Source organism: Schistocerca gregaria, chromosome 9, assembly GCF_023897955.1.
Source record: "Schistocerca gregaria isolate iqSchGreg1 chromosome 9, iqSchGreg1.2, whole genome shotgun sequence".
In the NCBI taxonomy this organism is placed as follows: Eukaryota; Metazoa; Arthropoda; class Insecta; order Orthoptera; family Acrididae; genus Schistocerca; species Schistocerca gregaria.
This window is the reverse complement of record NC_064928.1, coordinates 159,221,546-159,246,535: the sequence shown is the minus strand read 5'-3', so window position 1 is coordinate 159,246,535 and position 24,990 is coordinate 159,221,546. Positions and strand designations below refer to the sequence as shown.

The window sequence follows — 24,990 nt, the reverse complement described above, 5'->3', positions numbered from 1 at the left end:
ATTCTCCCAGATATTTAATAGATTTGACAGTTTCCAGTGATTGGTTCGCCTCGAAAAATAGCAGTGATGCAAAGAGTGAACTGTTATTGCAGTTGGTTATTGGAAAACAGGAATTTGTGCTGTAGTTTAGGTGAGAGTGAATAATTTTGTGTAGCATCATAAATCCTCTTTGAGATATTGAAGCATACATTGTAACATCTATCTGAATGTCTCGTTTTTTGTATTAGCAGTCATCATGTCATCCACATCAGAAACAATTTAAGTGCTTGTATTAACTTTTAATTAAGTCTAATTTTATCTAGGAGGAAATAAAAAGGTAATTTTATGTAAGTGAAAATAAAAATGTAAAGACAATTCAGAACTAGGGAACATCAGAACATTTACGAAGTCTTAAGTACATAGGAAGTGGAATAAACTGTGACTGGAAGTGAAGCACAAAAAGTAAAGCCAGAATAGCAATGGGGAAAGAGGCACTTTATAAGAGAAGGAGAGTTTTCTGAAGCAATATGGAATGTGGTTTAAGGAAAAGACTGATGAAGTGCTTTGTATGGAGTGTTGTGTACAGTGCTGAAATGGCGCAATTATGAAGAGAGAGGGAGTGAGCCGGTGGGGTTTTGAGATATGGACTTGGAGGAAGACTGCAAAAATCAATTGGATGAATAGGGTGAAAATGAGGCATTACTGAGAAGAGTAAGAGAGTGGAGATGATTACTGAGCGTAATAAAAAGAGAGAAGAGAAACTGAATAGGGCATGTTTTATGAAAGGAGGAGGTGTGTGTGAAAACAGCCTGAGAAGGGCATGTAGAAGACATGCAAAGAAGAGATTACAGATTCTGTACAAAGTACTGGATGGCAGCACCAATGGCTGTTAAGAAGAAAGATATGGACCGCTAGAATTGGGGATGTAAAAGACGCTCTAACATAACAGAACTATGATGATGATGATAATGACGACGATGATATTAAAGAGTTTCTTCATCAAATTGAAATTAACTGGTGATCTTTCTATATTAATCATTTCCAAAATGACTTCCAACAGTTTTATTGACTAACCAACATTTATTAAGCGATTACAGGAGAAAATGCACAAAATTATACGGCAATGCCCAAGCTTTTGGAGCCAGTGGCTGTTTTTGGCAGAAGGGTTGAAGGGAAAGTATGAGGGATGAAAGAGAAGGACTGGTGAGGATTAGGACAGGGGAAAAGTTATGGAAAAATTGCCAATAATCCTGGTCTGGAGAGATTTACTGAATGAGATGAGAAGGAAAGACTGATTGTTGGTGTCTGCACTGGGATGATATAAGTCTCCCCATTTCCTAAACCTTGTCAATTCCTGTCCTTCATCCCTCTTCCTTTCCTTTCAGTCCTTCTGTCAGAAGGAGCTAGTTACTCTGAAAGGTCGCACATTTGCATACCTTTTATATATTTTTCTCCTGTCACCACGTGGTGAGTAGATTTTTTTATCTCCACACATTATACTATATTTTCAAATGTTGTTTTCATTTATATAAATCAACGTTTATTACAAGCTTACATACAGAGTTGAATATTGAGCAGATACTAAGTTCTCTGAGTCCCTCCTCGGCAGGCCTTGTGGTGTCGGGAGCACTATGCAGCATCTGCTGTGCTGTACGAGCATCTTCTGACAAACTCCTACTGCAGTGTGCTGCACCAGGAGTACCTCCAACAAATATTTGAAATATTACAGAATTTATACTTAAAAGTGACACATTTATGTGATATTTAAACATCATACTCTTTTTAATAACATTAATTTCAGATGTGCTTACTCATTTATAGATGATGAGGGTATAGAAAACTTTGCACCATTAACACTTTCAGGGGAAAAAGCTAATTTAATTCAGCTAAATTGTGTACCCTCACAATGTGTAGGTATTTACCATTATTATATTGGTTATGAGCTAGCCACATCAATTTAATGTGAATCAGGAATTATTTTATACTGTTACTGTTGGTGTTATTCTGACATACTGAAAGTAGAAATTTATGCAGAACAGAATTTGTGAAGAACCTCAAAGTAGAGTAGCCTAACCCCAACGTTGCAACCCATATCTGCCAGATTTAATTGCAAGATGCAGTTACTTTAAGAGCCCAACCATAACACTGTAATGAGCCTAGGTATTTGATCTTTTTAAGGGATGTTACTGAATGGGCACACCAACAGTTTTTAAATACTGTCGCCATACATGGTGCATGTTTAATTGACAGGTGCTATGGAAGTTTGTTGTTTCTTATGTCTCACTTAAGTAAAACAGCTGGCAAGTAATTTTAATATTGTTGTTTTCATTCCAGTGTCATCAGAGTGAACTTCCCTCATCTTATTAAATTGGTAAGTTACAAAGTATGCATCCATGATCTTTATAATTTCAGCTTCTTGATATTTTTTGAATTAGTTTGTTATTCATATATTAGTTCTTAGAATACTGCAAGAATTTGTGATCGTGCCAAGAAGGCATCCATTATTAATGTTATTCTATACCTTTATACTTTGATGGATTACACTAAGAGGTATATTTAAAAAGGAAGGAGGGAAGGAGGACATTACCAATTGCCAGGTGTGAGTGTACAGAATTCACATAAACATTAGAGATGAGATTTTCTGTACTCTCATCGTCTACAAATGAGCTAATGTGTGCATAACTAATTTTATTATAATTTCAATAATGATTAAATAGGACAAGGGTGGTACAAAATGTTGTTATTTGTATGTGGATGATATTCTATAAATGTTCAAAAATTTGTTTGGTATTTTCATTATTTATTTGAGATACTCCTGGGGCAGCATGCGGTAAACAAGTTTGACAGCAGACATTCCTACATCGTAGCAGGTGCTGTCAGTGACTGCCAAGGTCGACCTCGGAGTATAATGTCGGAAGCCAGCCTTATAATAGTTAAGCTGCGCGGTATTAGCCGAGCGGTCTGAGGCGCTGCAGTCGTGGGCTGTGCGGCTAGTCCCGGCAGAGGTTCGAGTCCTCCCTCAGGCATGGGTGTGTGTGTTTGTCCTTAGGATAATTTAGGTTAAGTACTGTGTAAGCTTAGGGACTGATGACCTAGGCAGTTAAGTCCCATTTTATAATAGTTAATATTGCCATCACAGACTATATAAGGGTGAATTTTTCATAGCAACAGTACTCAAAAAGGAGCCTTCAGACATTCAACAGTGAGGTCAAAAAGTAAAAACTATTGTTCCGCAGCATGTTCCAGTCACTATTAAATATGAGGGAGGAATTCTCAAAATTTAATATATTTTTGAATGGTCTCGAAGGAGAAAGGATCAAATGTGAAAGTTGGAGCTGCACATATGGAAGCTTTGCGTACACCATACCTGTGATGGACAAGTAGCTTATTTACTGTGAAAAAATGCCTGGGGCAGTGGTCACAGAGAGTGCAGTGGACGTGCTACACCCACCTAGCAACAATTCGCACCCAGCCGAGGCAGCCGGCACAGTGCAGCATCTGGTGATCGCCTGGTTCACACAGCCTCTATAGTTGGACAGCCGACATGGCCTGTACAAACTCTAATTGGGGTTCACTTTACCAGAACTTGTGAGTTTAATTGTGTAGTGGAGCATTAATTTCAATTTATATGGTGACCTTGTTAGATAAATTTCAATTTACACAGTTACCTTGAGAGACAAATTTCAGTTTAGACAGTGTAACTGTTCAGCGAATGTCATTAGTTTATAATCAAACAATGGAAAATCCAGGATGGAATGTAATGATGTGGCTGCAGTTGCGTGAGACTGCAGTTTTTTTACGAAGGGCTTACTGGCCAAAAGCTTTATTTGTGACTGTCTTTTTGTTGTGCCTATATGCGACTCAGCATCTCTGATATATGGTCATTAGTTTATAAGTCTTAGATAAAAAGAAGTGTATAACATGTACTATTAGTAAGTTCTTAATTATTGTAATGTCAATTATTGTCTTTTTAAATGTTATTTGTGAGGAGATTGACAAATGTAGTTCTGAAAGTGGGAAAAGGGGAAAAGAAAGCATTCAAAAAATTTATATGGGCAGTGTCACACTTGACAACAAGAATGCACAAAGGATTTTCTGATACTGACAACAGATACTCAGTAATTGATGCAAGGTTTTCTCAGAGAGACAAGAGATTCTGGAAGTGTTTGTGGCACAGATTATAAACCCTGATTTAGGTTCAAAATTAAATGGGGCAACATATAAACTAGAAAAGAGAGTGGAATGAGCATTAAAATACATACCTGATTTAAATGATCATCTAGATCTGGTGGAAGAAAAATTAGAAAGTAAAGTTGCACATTTACATATCATCTGGTGAATAGAGAACAAGTACCAGAAAAAGTTCTACAAGATGGATGTTGTCTTGAAAGGAGAATATAAGATGAACATCAACAAAAACAAAACAAGGTTAATGAAATGTAGTCAAATAAAAGCAGGTGATGCTGAGGGAATTAGATTAGGAAATGAGACCCTTATAATAGTAGATGAGTTTTGGTATCTGGGCAGCAAAATAACTGATGACTGCCAGAATAGAGAGGATATAAAATGTAAACTGGTGAATGCAAGGTTAGCATTTCTGAAGAAGAGAAATTTGCTAACATGGAGTATAGATTTAAGTGTCAGGAAGTCGTTTCTGAAAGTATTTGTATGGAGTGTAGCCATGTATGTAACTGAAACATTATGATAAATAGTTTAGATAAGAAGAGAATAAAAGCTTTTAAAATGTGGTGCGGAAGATTATATGGGTTGATCACATAACTAATGAGGAGGTACTAAATAGGATTGGAGAGACAAGAAATTTATAGCACAACTTGACAAAAAGAAGGGATCAGTTGACAGAACACGTTCTAAGATGTCAACGGATCATCAAATTAGTAATGGAGGGAAATGTGAGGGGTAAAAATCATAGAGAGAGACCAAGAGAAGAATACAGTAAGCAGATTCAGAAGGATGTAGGTTTCAGTAGTTATTCAGAGATGAGAGTAGTGTGGAAAGCTGCATTAAACCAGCATTCTGACTGAACTGGAGACAAAGGATAACTTAGAACAAGTCACAACTAAGGATTTTGAAATGCTTACAGTGATTAGAACCTTGAGTGGGAAAACTGGAAACTGGTTCCAATAAAGATTTGATAGAGGATAAGTTGATCTCCGCTGTTACTACTGTACAAGCTGAGATTGGAACCTCATTAAAAAATGATGTGTATAAATGACCTGCTACATGGGATTCACATGTCAAAAAGAACCTGTCAGAAGTGATTTAAGCTAATAATTAGAGGATTTTTATTTGGCTCCAGAATGTGTATAAAAAACATTATTAATTTTAGAATAGTATATAAAATACTGAAAACATGTAGCATGAGTCTTAAAGTAATTACTTCACACATACATACTATTCCATAGCCAGTTATACCAGAATGCCTCATGACCAGGAAGTGGTGGTATTTGTCAACGGATGTTTATCAGTGTGGGAGAGAAACAGAAGGAAAGATGGAAACATGAGACCCCTGTGCAGTGCCCTTTGAGGGAATTAGTTGTTGTTCAAAGTCATAAGCACAGTATAAAAAGTGAGAAAATAGTTGAAAAATTCTATCCGTTATAGTAATATTTTTTACTTGAGACAGAGAAGTACCAATTTCCTGGTTGGAATTTAGCTTATACAGAAGAGTCTACCAGATAATATAATGCTAGTATCGGCAATGTGAGAGGAAGGAGAAAATCCTTTGGGATTCTCCCCCCTCTGAGAGATAAGCTCTAATGAGTGAGAGAATCAATTCCCTGACAAGTTTCTAAATTAAGATTACTGGTTTATAATTTTACTTATTTTGTGTAGTGGGGTTTTGAAGGTTCGATTTATTGAGCGACGACTTTATTAAGGGTTTGTACGTATTTCTACAGATTGATAACACTAATGTGGTATAGGTTTTGTACAAAGAGAATTTACACTTTCTGGAATTTTATGAATGACAATATGGATGAGTTTATATAATTTTCTGAGGCTGATTAGCTTAACAGCAATGTAACTTCCTGCCTGTTCTCATTTTTGTCATATGAAACAAATTTAAGAAAGGGCTGCATGTATCACTAATTACTCATACCGGTTTGTAGTCTGGTTCAAATGTCAAACTGAAGTGTTATAGCATCATTCTCCATAGGCTTTCCTTAATAGAGTGTAAGAACCTTTTTCTGGTTATTTGGGGATTAAGCCGGTGGCATCTGTCCTGTGGGTTTGATGAGCACCTATATCCTCTGGTCCACCTACAAAGAACCTCCCAGGAAGGGATCCTGGTGTAGCGGATGGGAAAGGCATCTATCTTCGGGGTTGTCTTCTTTTTGTATTCAGTCCTAACATCTCTAACCTTTCTTTTCATTTCTTACTCCCCTTATGGGTACGATTCTATTGTCTTGTTATCCATGTTCAAATATTCCACTGCATGAACCTGTCTGCTTTCCAGTATACTCAAAACCTGTTTTTAGAGATCTGCCAGAGTTGAGGCTGTGGTGTCGTAAGCACAGTACACACTACCAGGCAGCACGATAGGCACTGATAGTTCGGCAACCCACTCCAGAGACAGTGTACAGCCCAGCAATTGCCCCACCAATATGTCGCAACAGTGGCATCGCCAGAGAAATGATATGTGCCTGTGCTACAGCAGAGCGGGCAGTTGCGAGTCAGATCGACTATTGAGAAGATCACCTTCTACTTGTGTACTTCTTGCCACATCGTACTTCGTGCCACACCGTCTGCTTCTAGTGAGTCATGCCAGCTCATCTGTAGTGAACATTATAGTTGGACAAGAACTGTTTATTATCCAACCTTAACTTCTGGTCTGTAGTGAACATTATAGTTGGACAAGAACTGTTTATTATCTAACCTTAACTTCTGGAAGTAGTTGAACTTCAGGATCTGCTGCCTGAGACAATTGGTACAAAGTTGTGTATTTGTCATTAAATGTGTGTTCTTGTCATATATCATTATCGGTGTTTCAGTGTTCTTGTTATCAGTAGACCGCGGATTTTAGGTAAAAATCTATTTTGTTCCTGAGTTATTATTTGCATAAAAATTTGTACTTATGCGTTTCATGACTATTTACACTTAATAGAGTTAATTCTATAGGACCTAAAAAAGCCTATTTTGACGTTAGTGCCTATTTTTGCCTATTTTGGCTTTGATATCCTAAAAAGTGCCTATTTCATCATATAAGACAGTGGTTCTAAGTTTTTCCACACTATACGACAGATGGAAAAAAATATTTTCTGCCCAGTGTGCAGCAAGGTGGCTAGTTGATAAGCGATCATGCTTCGTATTTGCCTAACACTTCGGTCTTTTTTTATTTTTTTATATCGCTATCCCTGTTAATACCAAATACTCTTTATAGGTGTTTTATTATTCATATGTAAAAAATAGATCATGGATCTTTAGGTTAAAACATATATTTTTGCTAAGCTCCAATTTGCATATAAGTTGGTACTTATGCATTTCATGACTAACTAAACTGAATACCGTTAGTTCTATAGGACCTAAAATTGCGTATTTTGACATTGACGCCTAATTTTGCCTATTTCGGCATCAAAATCCCAAAAAGTACCTATTTTGTTAATCTGACATAGAGTTCTTGTGTTTTCAATGATTAGAAGAGGAAGTAAACTTAAGGCTTTACGTCTCGTCGAAGGCGAAGTTCGTTAGAGACTGTTAACAATTCCTTTGTTGCCTTACTACCAACAGCACTTGACACGGTTGAATGGTCACCCATCCAACTACGCGCCAAGTGCGACAGTGCTTAACTTTGGTGAGCGAATGGGAACCGGTCAAAGATTTGAGTTACACATTAGAATCGAACGTGGGAGTACTAAAAGTTCGTAGGATTCTGGCCAGCTGTGTATTATCGCAAAGAAACGGTTTCATAGGCCTTAAGCTGAGCACGGATTAAAAAATCACGATGTTAATCGTAGACGCCCTCTATAGCTAAATTACTGCCCTTCACGCATTTTCTCGCTGATGTCTACAAGCAGTCCTATCAAACTACTCTGTTTCGTGAAAGGTATTATACGTGAATTCTCTGGTTCGAAAAATAATTTGCCAGTAGTGAGATGTTTTCATCTGAAGCACCGGTCGATTCCATTCGCTTGTTCAGAAGAGGCGGCCACTAATAACATGTTCATACTGTCAACACTGTGTATTTTAATTTATTTTTATTTTCTCTGCATCATTTTTATTAGAGCATATTTTAGGATTTATATAGCCTAAATGAACTACTGAAGGAGCCTATTTTAGCTGCCTAAAACACACTTTTTTATGACCTAAAAATCCGTGGTCTAATTATCACCTCATAGTGTTTCCCTCAGTGCATTGTAAACAGTTGACAGTGGTGACAAATAAATTTTAGTTCTGTGATTCTATCAATAGTACAATATGACAATAACAGTTATAATAGTTTCCAATCTCTTTTTATATGGTATTGTGCTGGAAAGAAATTAAGATTTTTGTAAAAATGAATCCTTATTAAATATTATATTAAAAATTGTGTCTATCAAATATTGAGTGTATATTTTTTAATAGAGTAAAATAAGAGGAAGTTTGTGGTATGGCCAAATGTGACAGGTCTCTTAGACTTAGAGAGTGGTTGAAATATTTATTGTATAATTAAAATGACAACTCTTGTTGTGATATTTCATATTTGAATATAGTTGGCGGAAGGGGTAGAAAATTTTCCATGGTAATAATTCTGGTTACAGTTAGTCGGTTAATCAGAAACTCCGATACTGTAGTTGTGCACAAATGAACAAGCGTGACAAATCTTGCATTACTGGGAATATATTCGGAAGTTAGGTAAATCCATATTCATGAGATTTAAAGTTAACTATATTTTGTATCAATGTTAGTTTAGATCACATTCTGTTGTTGCTCTGTATGAGGTATTCCTTTTGGGATTCATGTAGTGACGAGAGTAGATGAGTGGCGCCTGATGTCATCACAAGTAAAGCGAAGAGATCTCCACATTATATGCTGCTCTGAGGAACAATGATGACCCAAATGTCTGACAAACAATAATGTTGACTGTTGATGTTATTTTGTAATTTCATTTATTTTGTCAGTTAAATATTAGACTCATTGAAAATCAGAGTCACAGTATGCTAAGAAAAGAATAAATAATGCATTTATCTTCAAATAGCGTTCCAAATTAATGAATAACTATGGAGTATCAGTCAGGAACCTGACGACTTTTACTAAGTTCAGAAGTGTTTGATGGTGACGGACTCTTGCATAGCTTAGAAAATAGAAACAGTCTTATCCATTTATATGGGGCTTAATATATGAGCATACAGAATCTGACTAAATTAAATTCTGAATTTTTCCCACAAGCATTATAGTCGTGAAAGTTTCCGTATCCTCATCATCTATAAAAGAGCTAGCGTGTGTCCAACTAATACAACTAACATCAAAAGAACAAGAGTAGTCTTAAAAGTTGTTACTTTTATGGATATGATATCCTGTACATGTTTAAATATTAGTTTTTGTATTGTTGTTCTTTGTTCGAGGCACTCCTTGGAAGTCAAGGAGTGGATGTAGTTCCTTCATCATAGATGGTGTTCACGGGGCTACCAATGCTGCACATAGTGACAACGAGGACCTCAGTGTATGTCATCCTGTGTAATTCTGCACTGTGGAAAACTACAATATAAATTAAGAACAAACAATAATTAGAGTAAAACTTTTAGGCCAGTTGCACATTGGGGTGCAGCCGACGAAGAATGGGTCAGGACAGAGCAGTGAAGGTTTTTGTGACTCACAGGTGTAAATATGACAGTGCAAATTGAGGTGCAGGACAGGGTTATGTCTGGGGCACAGTTTATTGTGCAGGTGCCACGAAGCTGACAGTTGGCATATGAGTGGTGCAACAGTGGAAACTGCTTCCCAGTATGTGCACACACTGTGCCATGAAGTATTTCTTTGGTTGCACTGCCCTGCCCAGCCCTCCATCGACTGCATCCCAGTTTGTGCCTAAAAGTGCTTAGTTGCCTCTCAAGCCAGATGTGAGTACTCATGTACATGTAAAATAGTTCATCAAAATTCAGAGATGAAATAAAATATTTTAATTGATATATGATAGAATAATAATAAATCTCTAAACCATTATTGTTGTTGATTTTTGTACTGAATATATTGAAAAGCTAAGTAATTGGTAAAAGAAACTAAAAAAAGAAGAGTCGATCTTCGATGTATATTACACAGTTGTTGTTACGAAAATCCAGAATGTAGGAAAGACATATTGAAAAGCAAATACTAATCATTTACTTTCAACTCTGCTCCTGTCAGAGTTTTGCAATTTCACAGATAAGCAATGCCCAAAGCTTGTGCCTTCAGACAGAGACAGATGACAAACTCACAATGCCACAAAGTACGGTCTGTCCCTCCCTATGTCCAGAAACACGTCACACACCTGCTGGGAAAGGTAGGTGATCCACGTAGTTACCTCTAATGTTCACAGTACACAGTGGAAAACTACTTCTGATGTACTGCTGTGCCATCTTTGACGTTCTTTCAGCATTGAGTTTCTCCATCTTCCAATAGAATTTTCGTCATATATTGTCACTCGATAACAAACTCTAATAATTGATATCCCACATTCTCTCATAATGTCTCCTCAGTACTGTGTTTTTCTTTGATTTATATAATGTAGTGGTACATTTTGCTTTTTCTTTTGGTAGTGGACTTTCACATTTGATATTGTTAGCGTATTGTCAAAATATTTCGATGGTTCTGGGAACAATCTTGATACTTAATTTTCAGATCTGCTTTTTGTTGACTAGGTGGTGTAGCTCTACAATAAATTTCCTTTGCTATATAAAACATGCCTGGTATTCATCTCTAGCATTCTCAAGACAGTGTTTGTGGTACACTAATTTTTGAACAATGTAGGTGACACATTGGAAGTTTATCTTCCATGTATTTATTTTCACAAAGACAGGCACAAATTTGAGTTTTCTATGTATTGTTTGAATTGTACTTAATTAAACTTGAAATTGAAATATATGAATTTCCATGAAACTGATGACAAAATTTAGTCTGACACATAGATGCACCCAGTTTGATATAATTAATATGTTGAAATAAATCAATTTTCATATCAAAGTTCCACCAATTATTGACTGTTGTCTATTGGTTGGCTACATCATTTAATTACTCTGTAATTAAACCATGAGTTTTGATACTAACATGATTTTACTGTCCTTTCATTAAGTTCTATAATTAGTCTTAGTGCTCTTTTGTGTCCTGTTCCTGCAAATATTCTCGGTGCGTATTCACATTTAGTCTAACATATTTTGTGCATACACTACAATGTAAGTCCGTTGGATTTGAATATTATTCACCTAATTTTGTTATAAGTTAAATAATTTTCAGAGATATAATAAGTGTAAGACACTACAATTGAAAGTTATGTGTCATGTAAACATCAAGCAATAGAATCACAATCTCCAAAATGCTCGGTATTGACCTGTTCGTTATATATACTGCCCATTCTACTACATTACACAGTGTGTATGCACAAGACAACAGTACAAATCAGCACCCTACTGCAGGCTGAAAATTCATTATATAAACAGTCTCTTAGGCTGCAACTCAGCCATTTCTCTGCAGTGTTGTTTCCTGCAAAAGGACTAGTTGAACAAGGTGTGCTGCAGAACTTGTGTGAAGGCTGGAAACCAGGAGAGGGGTGCTAGTGGAAGAAAGGCAGGCTGTGAATTGTGGCTGCATAGCTCAGCCGGTGGAGCATTTTCCCCAGAAAGGCAATGTTTTCATTCAGAGTCCTGGTTCAGCACACAGTTTAACCCTCAAGTGGGCATATCAATTTTTATAACACAAGTGAGCATGTGGCATACTATGTACAAATGTAAGGTAAACATGTATGAGCAAACTCACAGTTTAATCGTAGTTTAATTAAACAATAATAAAACCAACTTTGATTATATGAGATGAGTTACTGTTTAATTAAATAATAATAAAGTAGCAGTAAATTGTCATTGTATCACTCTGTTGCTGCATACAAGTGTTACTGCTCAGTAATGACCCATTGGCATATTAAACAATGCTGTTGTGTTGTATACCAGGCATATGCTTATTCAATTACTAATTATAGAAAACTGCCTCTTTGTGGGATTGTGCTGTCACCTCAGAAACTGGGGCGTATTGTAAATTTTTCCCACCTAGCTTGCTGTTTATTTTACATTAATGCTTTTCAATTGACTGTGTCACAACACAACTTCTGAAGCAACAATGAAGGAATAGGTACAGGCTGCTAATTTAAAACTACTGCGGAACGGTACAAGACATCATTACGCCTGCAGTGTTTCAAATCTGTGTGTACTGTGCTGCAGAGAGGAAATTCACTCTGAAGATAGATGTAATTTCAAAGACCTTAATTCATTTTTTGTAGTCGGGTCCGAGGTTCAACTTGCCCACTCGTCTAGGAAAACAGAGAGCTTATTGCACCCAACCATTCTGATTCTCAGTTGCAAACTTGCGACAGAGCCACTAGGAACTTTCCCATTTTGATGAATTGTTGCTGGACTGTTCATTTTAGATTTTGCCTCTTCCCTGAGTCACACTCCATTTCCAGTGTTTGTTTACGTACAAGGACCACTGCTACAGTCACAACTGGACTTGTTGGTGGCTCATCACCTGAGATATCAATCAGTAGGCAGCTGACCATTGCTAAGTGTGATAGTTCAGTCACTTTTAGTGTGGAAGAACTTGTTTCTAATTCGATCAATAAGTGTTGTTGAGCACACGTTTGTTTTATAAATTAGTGACAATGTTCTTAAACATTGTAATACTAAACGGTGGCACCAGCTAAACATAAACATATGACATTGTTTTTACAATTGGACATTGAGCTCAGTGACATAAATGGATGGATCAGTACAGCTGACACTGGCTGCACAATGGAAGCAGAATTAACTGATGAGCATATAATTGGTGCTATAATTTGAACAACTAATGAGAATAATGATAACAGCAACAAAGATAATGAACTCATGGCTTGAGTATAACATACAGATGCTAAAAATGTGATTGATTTAACCCTTCAGTATATCAAACAAAGTGCTGTGTCTACCCCAATAGACATTTTATGGATTAGGAAGTGAAAGAACATTGCATCAAAATGGAGGTTATCGTCTGGTAAGCAAAAGAACTTTCTAGACTTTTTTCATCCTGCCTAAGAACAGGACATTTTTATAGTGACTGAACATTAAACAGCAATCTTCTTTCCTTTTTTAAATTTTTTACCATTTGATTTCTCATGTTTTAAACAGTTCAGTTGTGTGTCAGTGGAGTACTGTAATAAAATTTGTACAGATGTTAAACTTTCACTCACAGGAACATTATCTTATTATATGATACAGATATATTCTACACTATAGGCACTACTGTTTGTTACACTTTCCTGTAAGATTTTTAAGTGTGTCAACTTTTTATATTTGTATTGTCACTGTTTTAACATACTGCAATATTTCAGATTGTATTTCTAGTTGAAAATGAATGTTGTATTGAGCTGTTTTGTGCTATTATGGGTCAATAAAAGTTTTCTTCTGATAATCTGACCTCTTTTTGGGTTCCCAGCCTCATAGGGGACAAATTAGCAAGGTTCTACTTTTTTCCCATGTGATTTATATTTATTTTGTGATAATAGCAGTTCTTGTAAAATATTATTTTTGTTAATAACTGCTCATAAATAAAAGACACTCATTGTTTCAATAGATTACAAATAAACTATCAGGAATAATAAAAATGTTAATTGAAAATTTATTTTTACTGAATTGTAAAGAATGACATAAAATACTTCTGAAAATGTTGCTTTTGAAATGAATTAAGTACCTATGTAATACCATACATCAATAAAAGCATTGCATCACCCCTTTGTCATGTAAATGTGTTGCTGTTGTGATTGTTCCTGCACCAGCCAGAAGGTCATCCTGACTTTTGTAAATACACACAGTTATCACAAGTGCTATCTATAGGTAGAAGAGTGAACTTGGACCAATTGCAGCATTTCAGTTGAGAATAAAGCACCAGTAGGGACGCATTACAGATGTCTGTGGAACGCAGAAAGTTTGTTGACTGGGGAAGTTGCCCATACACGAGCACTGGAGTCAAAGCGATGTGGTGCAGACATGGAATCAGTTCCAGTTGACAGGTAGTTGGCAGTTTTCAGGAAATTTGTTCCTGTTTGAAAGGCACATAGGATGATTGATATCTGTGATTTTTTTTAAGTCAAAGGATATATGGGCTGACAGCTCTAGAATTGAATTCAGCATTCAGAAAGGCTTAGTGGTGTCATGGTTTGCATCAAAATCTTAGGAGATGATTACATGATGTGGATCTCCATTTCCAATGACGGTGGAAAGCACCACATTGTATACGACATTGTGGATTCCATTACAGATGGGCAAGAAATATTGTAGAAATGTGGATCTGTTTGTACACTTATGATCGCAGACAACATGTTTGGTGAGACAACATGTTTGGAGACAACCCAGCAGTATCAAATGCCTCCAACACTATGTCCTACATGTGCAGCAAGATTATGGTGATGTCCTGGGGTGGCTTTACATGTGGTCAGTGTACAGCTCTCATGGTTGTTGAGGGTAGTCTCACTGCTATGTGGTACAGGGATGAGATTCTGCAATCAATAGTGGGACAGTCTTACCATTATTTTTGTGACAGTCATATTTTGATGGACAAGTAAGTTGCATGCTCGTCGCGCTGTTCTTGTGAACACATTCCTTCTGCACACTGTGATAACCAGAATGGGATGGCCTTCCTGTCCCTTGTACGTGAACCCAAACAAACATGGGTGTGATCAATTGAAACAGTCTGTTTTTGGATATTAACAGTGATCACTTACTCTGTCACACATATACAGAATACCCACTGAAGAGTGGAGAGATTTCTATGAGGTGCTGTGCTTCAAGAGATTCAATGCAGCATTTGAGCAATGGGACATTCCACCATGTATTGACGTTGATTGGGAGGCTATGAAAAAACCCATGAGAAGCAGGTTGTTCTTTCATCACACAAGTGTTGTTGTTGGTGTTTTTTTGTGATTTGGACATGTAAATGAGTAATAGATGTTTCAGAGCTAATTTTTGTTTTCTGTGCGATAAATTTCAAAATAAAGGGTTGACACAAAATGTTCGTTGATGTGTGTACAATGCTATAATTAACCAATCATTATCTGTTTCATCACTTAGTTTTCAAAGTTCATAAACAGTTGTATGTTCAGACATTGAGATTGATATTTAGAAACATACATATATCACGAGAAGTCAACAATTCTTAATAAATAACCAGATTTAATTGTATTTAAGCTTGTTACAATGGAATATGAATTTTATTATTAAAAATTTTATAAATGTGTCACACACTTATATCTGTGTTGCAGTATTTGGATTGTCAGTTTTGAAAAGCTGTACTCAAAGTACAGTATTTGATGAGTCAGTATTCAAGAACAGTATTTGATCAGGTGAGCACTGCCATGTGTAAAAAATAACACTGGTTTCTGTGCATATTGCTATGTGAATGGAAGAATCTAAGTTTGAAGATATTTATAATGATATTTTGTGCATGGAAAAATAAAGAAGTTATCAAAATAAATGTGTGAGGTTATTTATTTATGAAAATAAACCTGGACCAGTACATCCTGTATAGAAGATGAGTAAATTATTTTTATTGTTCTAACAACATCCATTTTTAATTCTGCCATGTGGGTAGAGATTTTGGTTATTGTATCAAGAAAAATCACCTGCAAGTTAATTTTATGTAAAAGTGAAAATGGATTACATTAGAAGATGGATCCATGACGTAAGTGTAGGGAAGGAAAGACCATCAGAGCCAAGTAAGTGTAGAATCATGGAACAGCAATGGAGGTAATCACTTTTAAACGGGATAGGGAGTAAAGGCGTGAAACAATTTGCCAGCAGATACCCTCAGTCCATTTTAAAATAGCACCCCTAAATTTTAATACCAGTCCAATAGTGGCAACATAGCAAAGATTATGGAAATATGGTTATGGTAACTGATTGAATAATAATACTAGGGATACATAGAGATTACATGATTTAAAAATGTTATGTTCACCAATTTGGCAACAGCCATAGTTAAGAGCAAATAAAAATTATCTGACAAAAAACAAAGCTTATCTGCTGTGATGACTAAGTTTTAAAACAAAAGAAATTATGTACTGTACTTTTATCAAACTGTATGATTTTGGAATGTATATTTATGATTGATCTTCTCTTTAGGATGGGGCTTACCTTCAACGCACTCCGGGCTTGCCTCGGTGGCGGCCTAATTACATTTTCTGTAGGAGCGGGGGCAACTCGGGTGAGCTCGCCGACCAGTTTCTCGAGCACTTTTTCACGCTGTACGATGGTGACGATCGGACGTGGCTGTGGGAACTCTACCACGAGGATGCCTACTTCTCACTCTCTAGCATGTACCTTCCTGATCAGAGCACATCACGCGATGCAAGGTAAGTACACCTCCACCGGTATTCTCTCATTATCTGATGTTGGCTCCTAGTCTATTCTAAGCACAAATACAGTGTGGCCTATGGAACATTGATGGTTTTCAAAAGTGCGGTAGTGAACAGATTTTTAAGAAAAACACGTTTATTTACACAAAATCAAAGATTAATGTCATATATATTATATTTACATGGTCACTCAAGAAATTATGTCATCATGGTGGCAGCCATTCTCTCAAACACAATTTTCAACTCTTAGCTATAAATTACTTGTAACTCAGGCCAGCAGGTCAGTCAAACACACCTCATCTTAAATGGCAGCCTTCAGTTCCATTAAAATTTTGGTTTGTTATGAGTGCATGCTGAAAAGTAATGCCTCTGATTTTTTTTATGCAAAAAGTTTTGATGATTTAAATAAAACAGACTTTAATAACATTCTATACCTTTATTCTTCATGTTTGCATATTTTCGAGGTGCTACCCAAAATATATGAGAATTCCATTGCACTGGTCAAACCAGTAACAGTACGGCATTCTGTCACCAGATGTCGTGAGGTACATAGCTTACAAGGAACCACTTGAGAGCAAGGTTGCAAAATGACTATGATTTTTATAGCATTTGACATCCCAGATATTGTCTACCACACAGCCACCATATTAGTTGCTAACAGCAGCAGGGGAAAGAACTGAAGGTATCCAGTGGCAAGCGCAGCATACGGCTGTGGAACACAGTTGAACTACTTTGGCAATGAGTAACTCACAACAGTGCTAGTGCTGTTGATGCAAAGCAGAGCAATGGCAATAGTGAAAAAAGCAAACATTGCATCATATCTACAACAGCAGCTGCTGAAGTTGTCATTTTGTCAGAAAGAAACCTGAGAAATTTCACAGAATGACAAAGAATTGGCAGATAAAATATTATTTTTTTTGCAAGAAGAATCAATGGAATGTGTTGCGTCGTATACGCTTGTCTGTACAAAAAATGGACGTGAGGAGTACAGTGATGACGATATGTGCTTAACAAGTGAAAATGATACTGAAACAGGTGTTGAGACACCTAATTCATCATCCTTGTCAGACTGAGATCACAAATTCTGTTTTCAGTGAAACATAATAAAGGATAATCGTTGTCCGAGGTGCAGGTACTAAACGTAATTCCGCACATGGAAGATCATCTGTAGCACTGTAAAAAGACAATTGTGAACACGTTTTGAATAAGTCCACAGCAATAAGACTGTGTAGTGCATCATAAAAACTACAAATATTCAAGAGAGGGCACACTTGTTACAAAAAGTTGTGTTTCTACATCTACATCTACATCTACATCCATACTCCCCAAGCCACCTGACGGTGTGTGGCGGAGGGTACCCTGAGTACCTCTATCGGTTCTCCCTTCTATTCCAGTCTCGTATTGTTCGTGGAAAGGAGGATTGTCGGTATGCTTCCGTGTGGGCTCTAATCTCTCTGATTTTACCCTCATGGTCTCTAGCGCGATATACATAGGAGGGAGCAATATACTGCTTGACTCTTCAGTGAATGTTCTCGAAACTTTAAAAAAAGCCCATACCGAGCTACTGAGCGTCTCTCCTGCATAGTCTTCCTCTGGAGTTTATCTATCATCTCCGTAACGCTTTCGTTATTACTAAATGATCCTGTAACGAAGTGCGCTGCTCTCTGTTGGATCTTCTCTATCTCTTCTATCAACCCTATCTGGTATGGATCCCACACTGCTGAGTAGTATTCAAGCAGTGGGCGAACAAGTGTACTGTAAACTACTTCCTTTGTTTTCGGATTGCATGTCCTTATGATTCTTCCAATGAATCTCAGTCTGGCATGTGCTTTACCAACGATCAACTTTATATAATCATTCCATTTTAAATTGCTCCTAATGCCTACTCCCAGATAATTTATGGAATTAACTGCTTCCAGTTGCTGACCTGCTATTTTGTAGCTAAATGATAAGGGATCTATCTTTCTATGTATTCGCAGCACATTACACTTGTCTACATTGAGATTCAATTGCCATTCCCTGCACCATGCATCAATTCGCTGCAGATCCGCCCGCATTTCAGTACAATTTCACATTGTTACAACCTCTCTATACACCACAGCATCATCTGCAAAAAGCCTCAGTGAAATTCTGATGTCATCCACCAGGTCATTTATGTATATTGTGAATAGCAACGGTCCTATGACACTCCCCTGCGGCACACCTGAAATCACTCTACCTCGGAAGACTTCTCTCCATTGAGAATGACTTGGTGCGTTCTGTTATGTAGGAACTCCTCAATCCAATCACACAATTGGTCTGATAGTGCATATGCTCTTACTTTGTTCATTAAACGACTGTGGGGAACTGTATCGAACACCTTGCGGAAGTCAAGAAACACGGCATCTACCTGGGAACCGGTGTCTATGGCCCTCTGAGTCTCGTGGACGAATAGTGTGAGCTGGGTTTCACATGACCGTCTTTTTTTGAAACCCACGCTGATTCCTACAGAGTAGATTTCTAGTCTCCAGAAAAGTCATTATACTCGAACATAATACGTGATCCAAAATTCTACAACTGATCGATGTTAGAGATATAGGTCTATAGTTCTGCACATCTGTTCGATGTCCCTTCTTGAAAACGGGGATGACCTGTGCCCTTTTCCAATCCTTTGGAACGCTATGCTCTTCTAGAGACATATTTACACCGCTGCAAGAAGGGGGGGGGGGGGGGGGGCAAGTTCCTTCACGTACTCTGGATAAAATCGAACTGGTATCCCATAAGGTCCAGCGGCCTTTCCTATTGTGAGTGATTTTAATTGTTTCTCTATCCCTCTGTCGTCTATTTCGATATCTACCATTTTCTCATCTGTGCGACAATCTAAAGAAGGAACTACAGTGCAGTCTTCCTCTGTGTATTGCAAGCATGCTTGATACAATTTACTATGTTATGGACATCAAATTGCACACAACATAGATTACAGTGATTTGAAGGGAAGCAGTGGATGGTTGCATAACTTCAGACTGTACTACAGAATTAGAACATGTAAAATAATGAAATTTCAAATAAAGCACCAACTTGAGAATTAGTGAGGTTTTGAAGTAACTGAGGGAAAATGTTCAGTACAAATGGCCATATTTGTGGAAAAAGAAAGTGGTTGATGCACCATGACAATGCATCCACATAATTCTGAGTGGAATCACAATGGGTCCTGAGCACCCTTTGCCGTGTGGACTTCCAAGAGTGCTTACAAGAATGGGAACAGCACAGGAATCGTTGTGTATATGCCCGAAGTGACTACTTGAAGGTGTAGGGCATTAGGATGTAAGTATAGTTTTCTGTTTTTTACAATGAATTTCTCAGATATTTTGGGTGGCACCTTGTGTTTCTCAATATAGCCACCTTGGTAATGAACACATTTCTTCCATAGAGAGATCTGTTAGTTGATACTGTCACTGCAGAGTGTTAAACTTCGTTGATGGGGCCGCAACCTCTCTTATTCTTGCACCGGTTCATCCCTATCACAAAGTGAAGTTATCGAAGGTGTTTTTAAGTGAAACAGACTGAAATGTACCTAGTTCATTAGAAACAATTACTTAATAAAGGAATTTTAGTGTTGATTACTTCTATTTTGCACTTCCAATTACTTGAGAGTGGAGTACATTTCATAACTGAGTGGAGATAATTTTGGCATCCTTGCTTCATTTCTTCTGTTAACCTGGGCTTAATAATCATCTGTATTTTTATCAGTTGTGTGACTGAAACACAAGCTTCCTACTTGGCTGTTTATTAAACCCAGCAAAAACCGCTTCGTGTTCTTATTACACAGACAGTACATTCCATTCTCATCATATAAATTCTTCAGGTCAGTCTCATCATTTTAGAATTCAGCAATATTTTTTCAAGAGACTACTCCAGAGACATAACACAGACTATTTCCACATTGTAACAGCTAGCAACCCAAGACTCCCATGTATCACAGATGCAGGGTGTATATGCGGACAAGGGAAAAAAAATCCTGGGTTTCCCGGTTAAAAATACACTTTCTCCCGGGTGAAAATACACTTTTCCCATGTTAGGACAGTATACTTTTCCTTGGAACTGTAAAACTTATCAGTCCATTCAATGGTTATAGTTCTATACACCAGCATAGAATATCCCAGCACTTGAAAAAATGAAACTTGGAGGAAAAAAAAAACATGTTTTGGAAAGATCTGTGATGTGCAACAACATGTATGCTGCATATTTTTGTACTGCAAAAGTATAATTTCAAATTCCACCAAACACCGCATGTTACTTTCTGAAGATTTGAAATTGAGATTGCAATGCGCTTTTGTAAGCCAGTTATAGCTCATGTACGTGATCTCGCCAGCCGATGACAGCGAATATTCAGAACATAGGACACGTAATGAAATCAGCCAAAAGCTAAATTACTGTTAAGTAGTGCAACCACACAAATAGGAAAAGTTAATGGTTTTAATTAACACACATAGTGTTGCTACAAGAGAACCAAAGCTTTCACATATAATATTGGTCTCAAAGATTAATAAGCTGCAAGAAAATCTAAGCTTTCACATAAAATGTTGATCTTTTTTGTGTGTGTTACACTTATGATACATCACCGAATAGTGCCAGTAAAATTTTTAATAAAGATATAAATGTCTGACCATCTGGACTTGAAATTCTTCTTATGGTTGTCCTCGAAGAGTCGATTTTTAAATTAGAGTCAAATGCTCTGTGATTTAAGAAATTCATCATACATTTTCACATATAGTTCATTTTGCGTAAAAGGAAATTTACACAATATTTCCCCTCAACGTGTTAGAAATAGGTTCATTTCAGGAGTTGCCAGAGAGTGCCATATAACAGGCGTCACTGCACTTGTGCAGCTACGATGATGCACGAAGCCATGTATTCATGTGTGCAAAACATTAAAAGATCTTACATTATGTCATAAGAGAAACAAGACATGAGAGGGTACTCTAAGAGCATGGAAATTTCATGACTCGTACTAAAATGCATAATTTGGCTTAAAGTGCACAGTCGTATGTCCAGATTGAGATGTAAATTTTCTTGGAGTATCAGTACTGTATTATCTCATGTTTGGTTTTTTATTATGGCATAATGCCATAAGTAATAGAAGATGAATACGTGTACTTGAAATGTAGCGAACAGTTGAAAGTAGCCAACAGTGTGGAATCAAACACTTCGTATCAGATAAATGGGATGCCTCAGCAGAAAAGAGTAATAAAAACCAAATTTCTTTAGCAAACCGACAAAAATAACTTTATTGTTCTGCAAAGAAATTAATGCTTGACTCTCAGAAAGGTGAAAATAAAATAAAATCTGAAACTAATCACTTATTTTAGCCTTCTGTAATTATGTGAATGTATTTTCGTTCACTTGATAGCTCCCGACCACAGAACCCCATTTTGTTTTCATTTAACAGAAGAGCAATAAACGAAGAGGAAACAGCAAAATCACTAAACAAAAATGCGCGTCATGTGAAGACTGCCCACCTTCTCACTAAAACTCTGACTGCTCCGTGTATCAGTAGCAGATCTATATTTCTGAAGCGGAGCAATACTAGGTAGTGGAACACCTCACCCCCCTCCCTCTTCCTCCAGTATTTGAGGTAGGACGCTAAAAATTAAATCAACTTTTCAAAAAAATGTTTGTTTTACAGCCCACATCTTTCTGAAGAATCTGATGCGTAATACATACATCTTTGAGGACATGTAAGACATGTTATTTGGTCTTAAATGTGCCAAAGTGCAGTGACACGCCTCCTCACACTGCGTTCTTCAATCATGTGTCATTGTATTTCACTCTGTCGAAATCAGACACGCATATTTTGTAATGGATACCACAAAACATATGCAGGACAGTGGAAATTAAAATGTCCTGTGGTGCATCTCTTGCTCCCAGTTGGCCAGTTTGACATCCTGCCCCACCCTCTTTTTTTAGAGAGAGAGAGAGAGAGAGAGAGAGAGAGAGAGAGAGAGAGAGAGAGATTCGCAACAAATACTGGATGGGATTATTTGTAACCAGGAGAACAAGAACTCTTTGGAAAATTTTCACTCTTTATTGCCTATTAGCTAATACTTGCTGTTTTGTACGACATAAAATTAAATATAGGATAACTAAAACCAGTGAAGACAAGAGGCAAGCAAGACAGTACACATTTCTTCAATACTTAAATCCTAGCATTTTTTTTCTCTCTAATCTTGCTACGACTTTACATTGCGTGCTTTCCTTTCTGCGAAAGAATCTATTACGTCATCAAAGTTCGTTAAACGTTTTGTTACATTAAAGGACGGAATGTCGTTGTCTAATACTGATGAAGCTGTTAATACAAATAGTACCCAAGACTGGTGTGGTTTCTTGAGCTGATTATGAGTATTTTGTCACTGTCTGCTAGTTAGAATGAAATTCGCCTGTCAAATATTGTAGCAATTGCAATATATGCCAAATAAATGAAACTGTTTTGGAACAAATGGTCATTTTTATGACACGACAGAATATAATTCATGAAGTACCAATATCAAATGCTTATTAGGCCTACTACAAGCAAAAAGCTTTATGATAGGAAATAATTTCACATTTCATTCATATGCTCCAGCTTCTCCGGTATGAGATCGAAAAATATTATTATGAAATTTTTATATAACTTTGGGATCTTCATGTTCTTCCATAAACTTTTCTTCTACTTCCTTGTTCTAACAAACAATCTAGTCATTACTAATTCTGTAACTATTCCTGCCATTGTCAAAACTTATCCTCCAGTTAACTTCACTAACCCTGCCCCAGTCACTGGTTTAGTTATCACACTTTTATTCTCCAGTTAGGCATTATTACATGTTCTTACAACATGTTTTCTGTACTACTCCCAGAATAGAACTTAAGTGCCGGCAAGCTGGGTACTGTACAACTGTCCCTTACTAGTGTAGCAGTCTGACTAAAAACTGTCAAAATTTCATGTTCTTGGATGTTATTTCTGTTAGTCATTTATTTCCTTTCTGATAGTCTGAATCTATGGCTTTCGCTAGTAATTATAACAATGCTGATCATTCGCAAACCCAATCAACCACATAAACAGACAGCGATTGGCATTCACCTGTTCAGCTTTATTCCGCTCAGCTCTTATAGCCCAATCCTCTTTTGTCTTTAGGAAAGTTTATTTCTAGATGCGATGGGGATTCACCTGGCAGAGACATCACATACACTATGCACACACTCAAAAATCAACGTACGATTCATTCAGAAATCAACTTAGGATATAAGGAGACACGAAGTCCACACCTACAACAGTAGTACAAGTTTATATGCCAACTAGCTCTGCAGATGACGAAGAAATTGATGAAATGTATGATGAGATAAAAGAAATTATTCAGCTAGTGAAGGGAGACGAAAATTTAACAGTCATGGGTGATTGGAATTCAAGAGTAGGAAAAGGGAGAGAAGGAAACATAGTAGGTGAATATGGATTGGGGCTAAGAAATGAAAGAGGAAACCGCCTGGTAGAATTTTGTGCAGAGCATAACTTAATCATAGCTAACACGTGGTTCAATAATCATGAAAGAAGAAGGTTGTATACACGGAAGAACCCTGGAGATACTAGAATATATCAGATAGATTATATAATGGTAAGACACAGATTTAGGAAACAGGTTTTAAATTGTAAGACATTTCCAGGGGCAGATGTGGACTCTGACCACAATCTATTGGTTATGACCTGTACATTAAAACTGAAGAAACTGCAAAAAGGTGGGAATTTGAGGAGATGGGACCTAGATAAACGGAAGGAACCAGAGGTTGTAGAGAGTTTCAGGAAGAGCATAAAGGAACAATTGACAAGAATGGGGGAAAGAAATACAGTAGAAAAAGAATGGATAGCTTTGGGGGATGAAGTGATGAAGGCAGCAGAGGATCAAATAGGTGAAAAGATGAGGGCTAGTAGAAATCCTTGGGTGACAGAAGAAATACTGAATTTAATTGATGAAAGAAGAAAATATAAAAATGCAGTAAATGAAGCCGTCAAAAAGGAATACAAACGTCTCAAAAAGGAGATCAACTGGAAGTGCAAAATAGCTAAGCAGGGATGGCTAGAGGACAAATGTAAGGATGTAGAGGCTTACCTCACTAGGGGTAAGGTAGATACTGCCTACAGGAAAATTAGAGAGACCTTTGGAGAAAAGAGAACCACTTGTATCAATATCAAGGGCTCAGATGGAAACCCAGTTCTAAGCAAAGAAGGGAAAGCAGAAAGGTGAAAGGAGTATATAGAGGGACTATACAAGGGCGATGTTCTTGAGGACAATATTATGGAAATGGAAGAGGATGTAGATGAAGATGAAATGGGAGATACGATACTGCGTGAAGAGTTTGACAGAGCACTGAAAGACCTAAGTTGAAACAAGGCACCGGGAGTAGACAACATTCCATTAGAACTACTGACGGGCTTGGGAGAGCCA

The 24,990-nt window shown here is 37.1% G+C and overlaps 1 protein-coding gene across 1 annotated transcript in view; it reads left to right on the top strand.

Moving 5' to 3' along the window:
• LOC126292137 (nuclear RNA export factor 1-like) overlaps window positions 1-24,990 on the top strand; it is a 147,347-nt gene that overhangs the window by 87,181 nt on the left and 35,176 nt on the right. Inside the window, exons 9-10 of the mRNA XM_049985974.1 lie at window positions 2,314-2,350; window positions 16,305-16,534. Coding sequence (XP_049841931.1) covers window positions 2,314-2,350; window positions 16,305-16,534 — 267 coding nt within the window. The remainder of the gene's footprint in view (window positions 1-2,313; window positions 2,351-16,304; window positions 16,535-24,990) is intronic.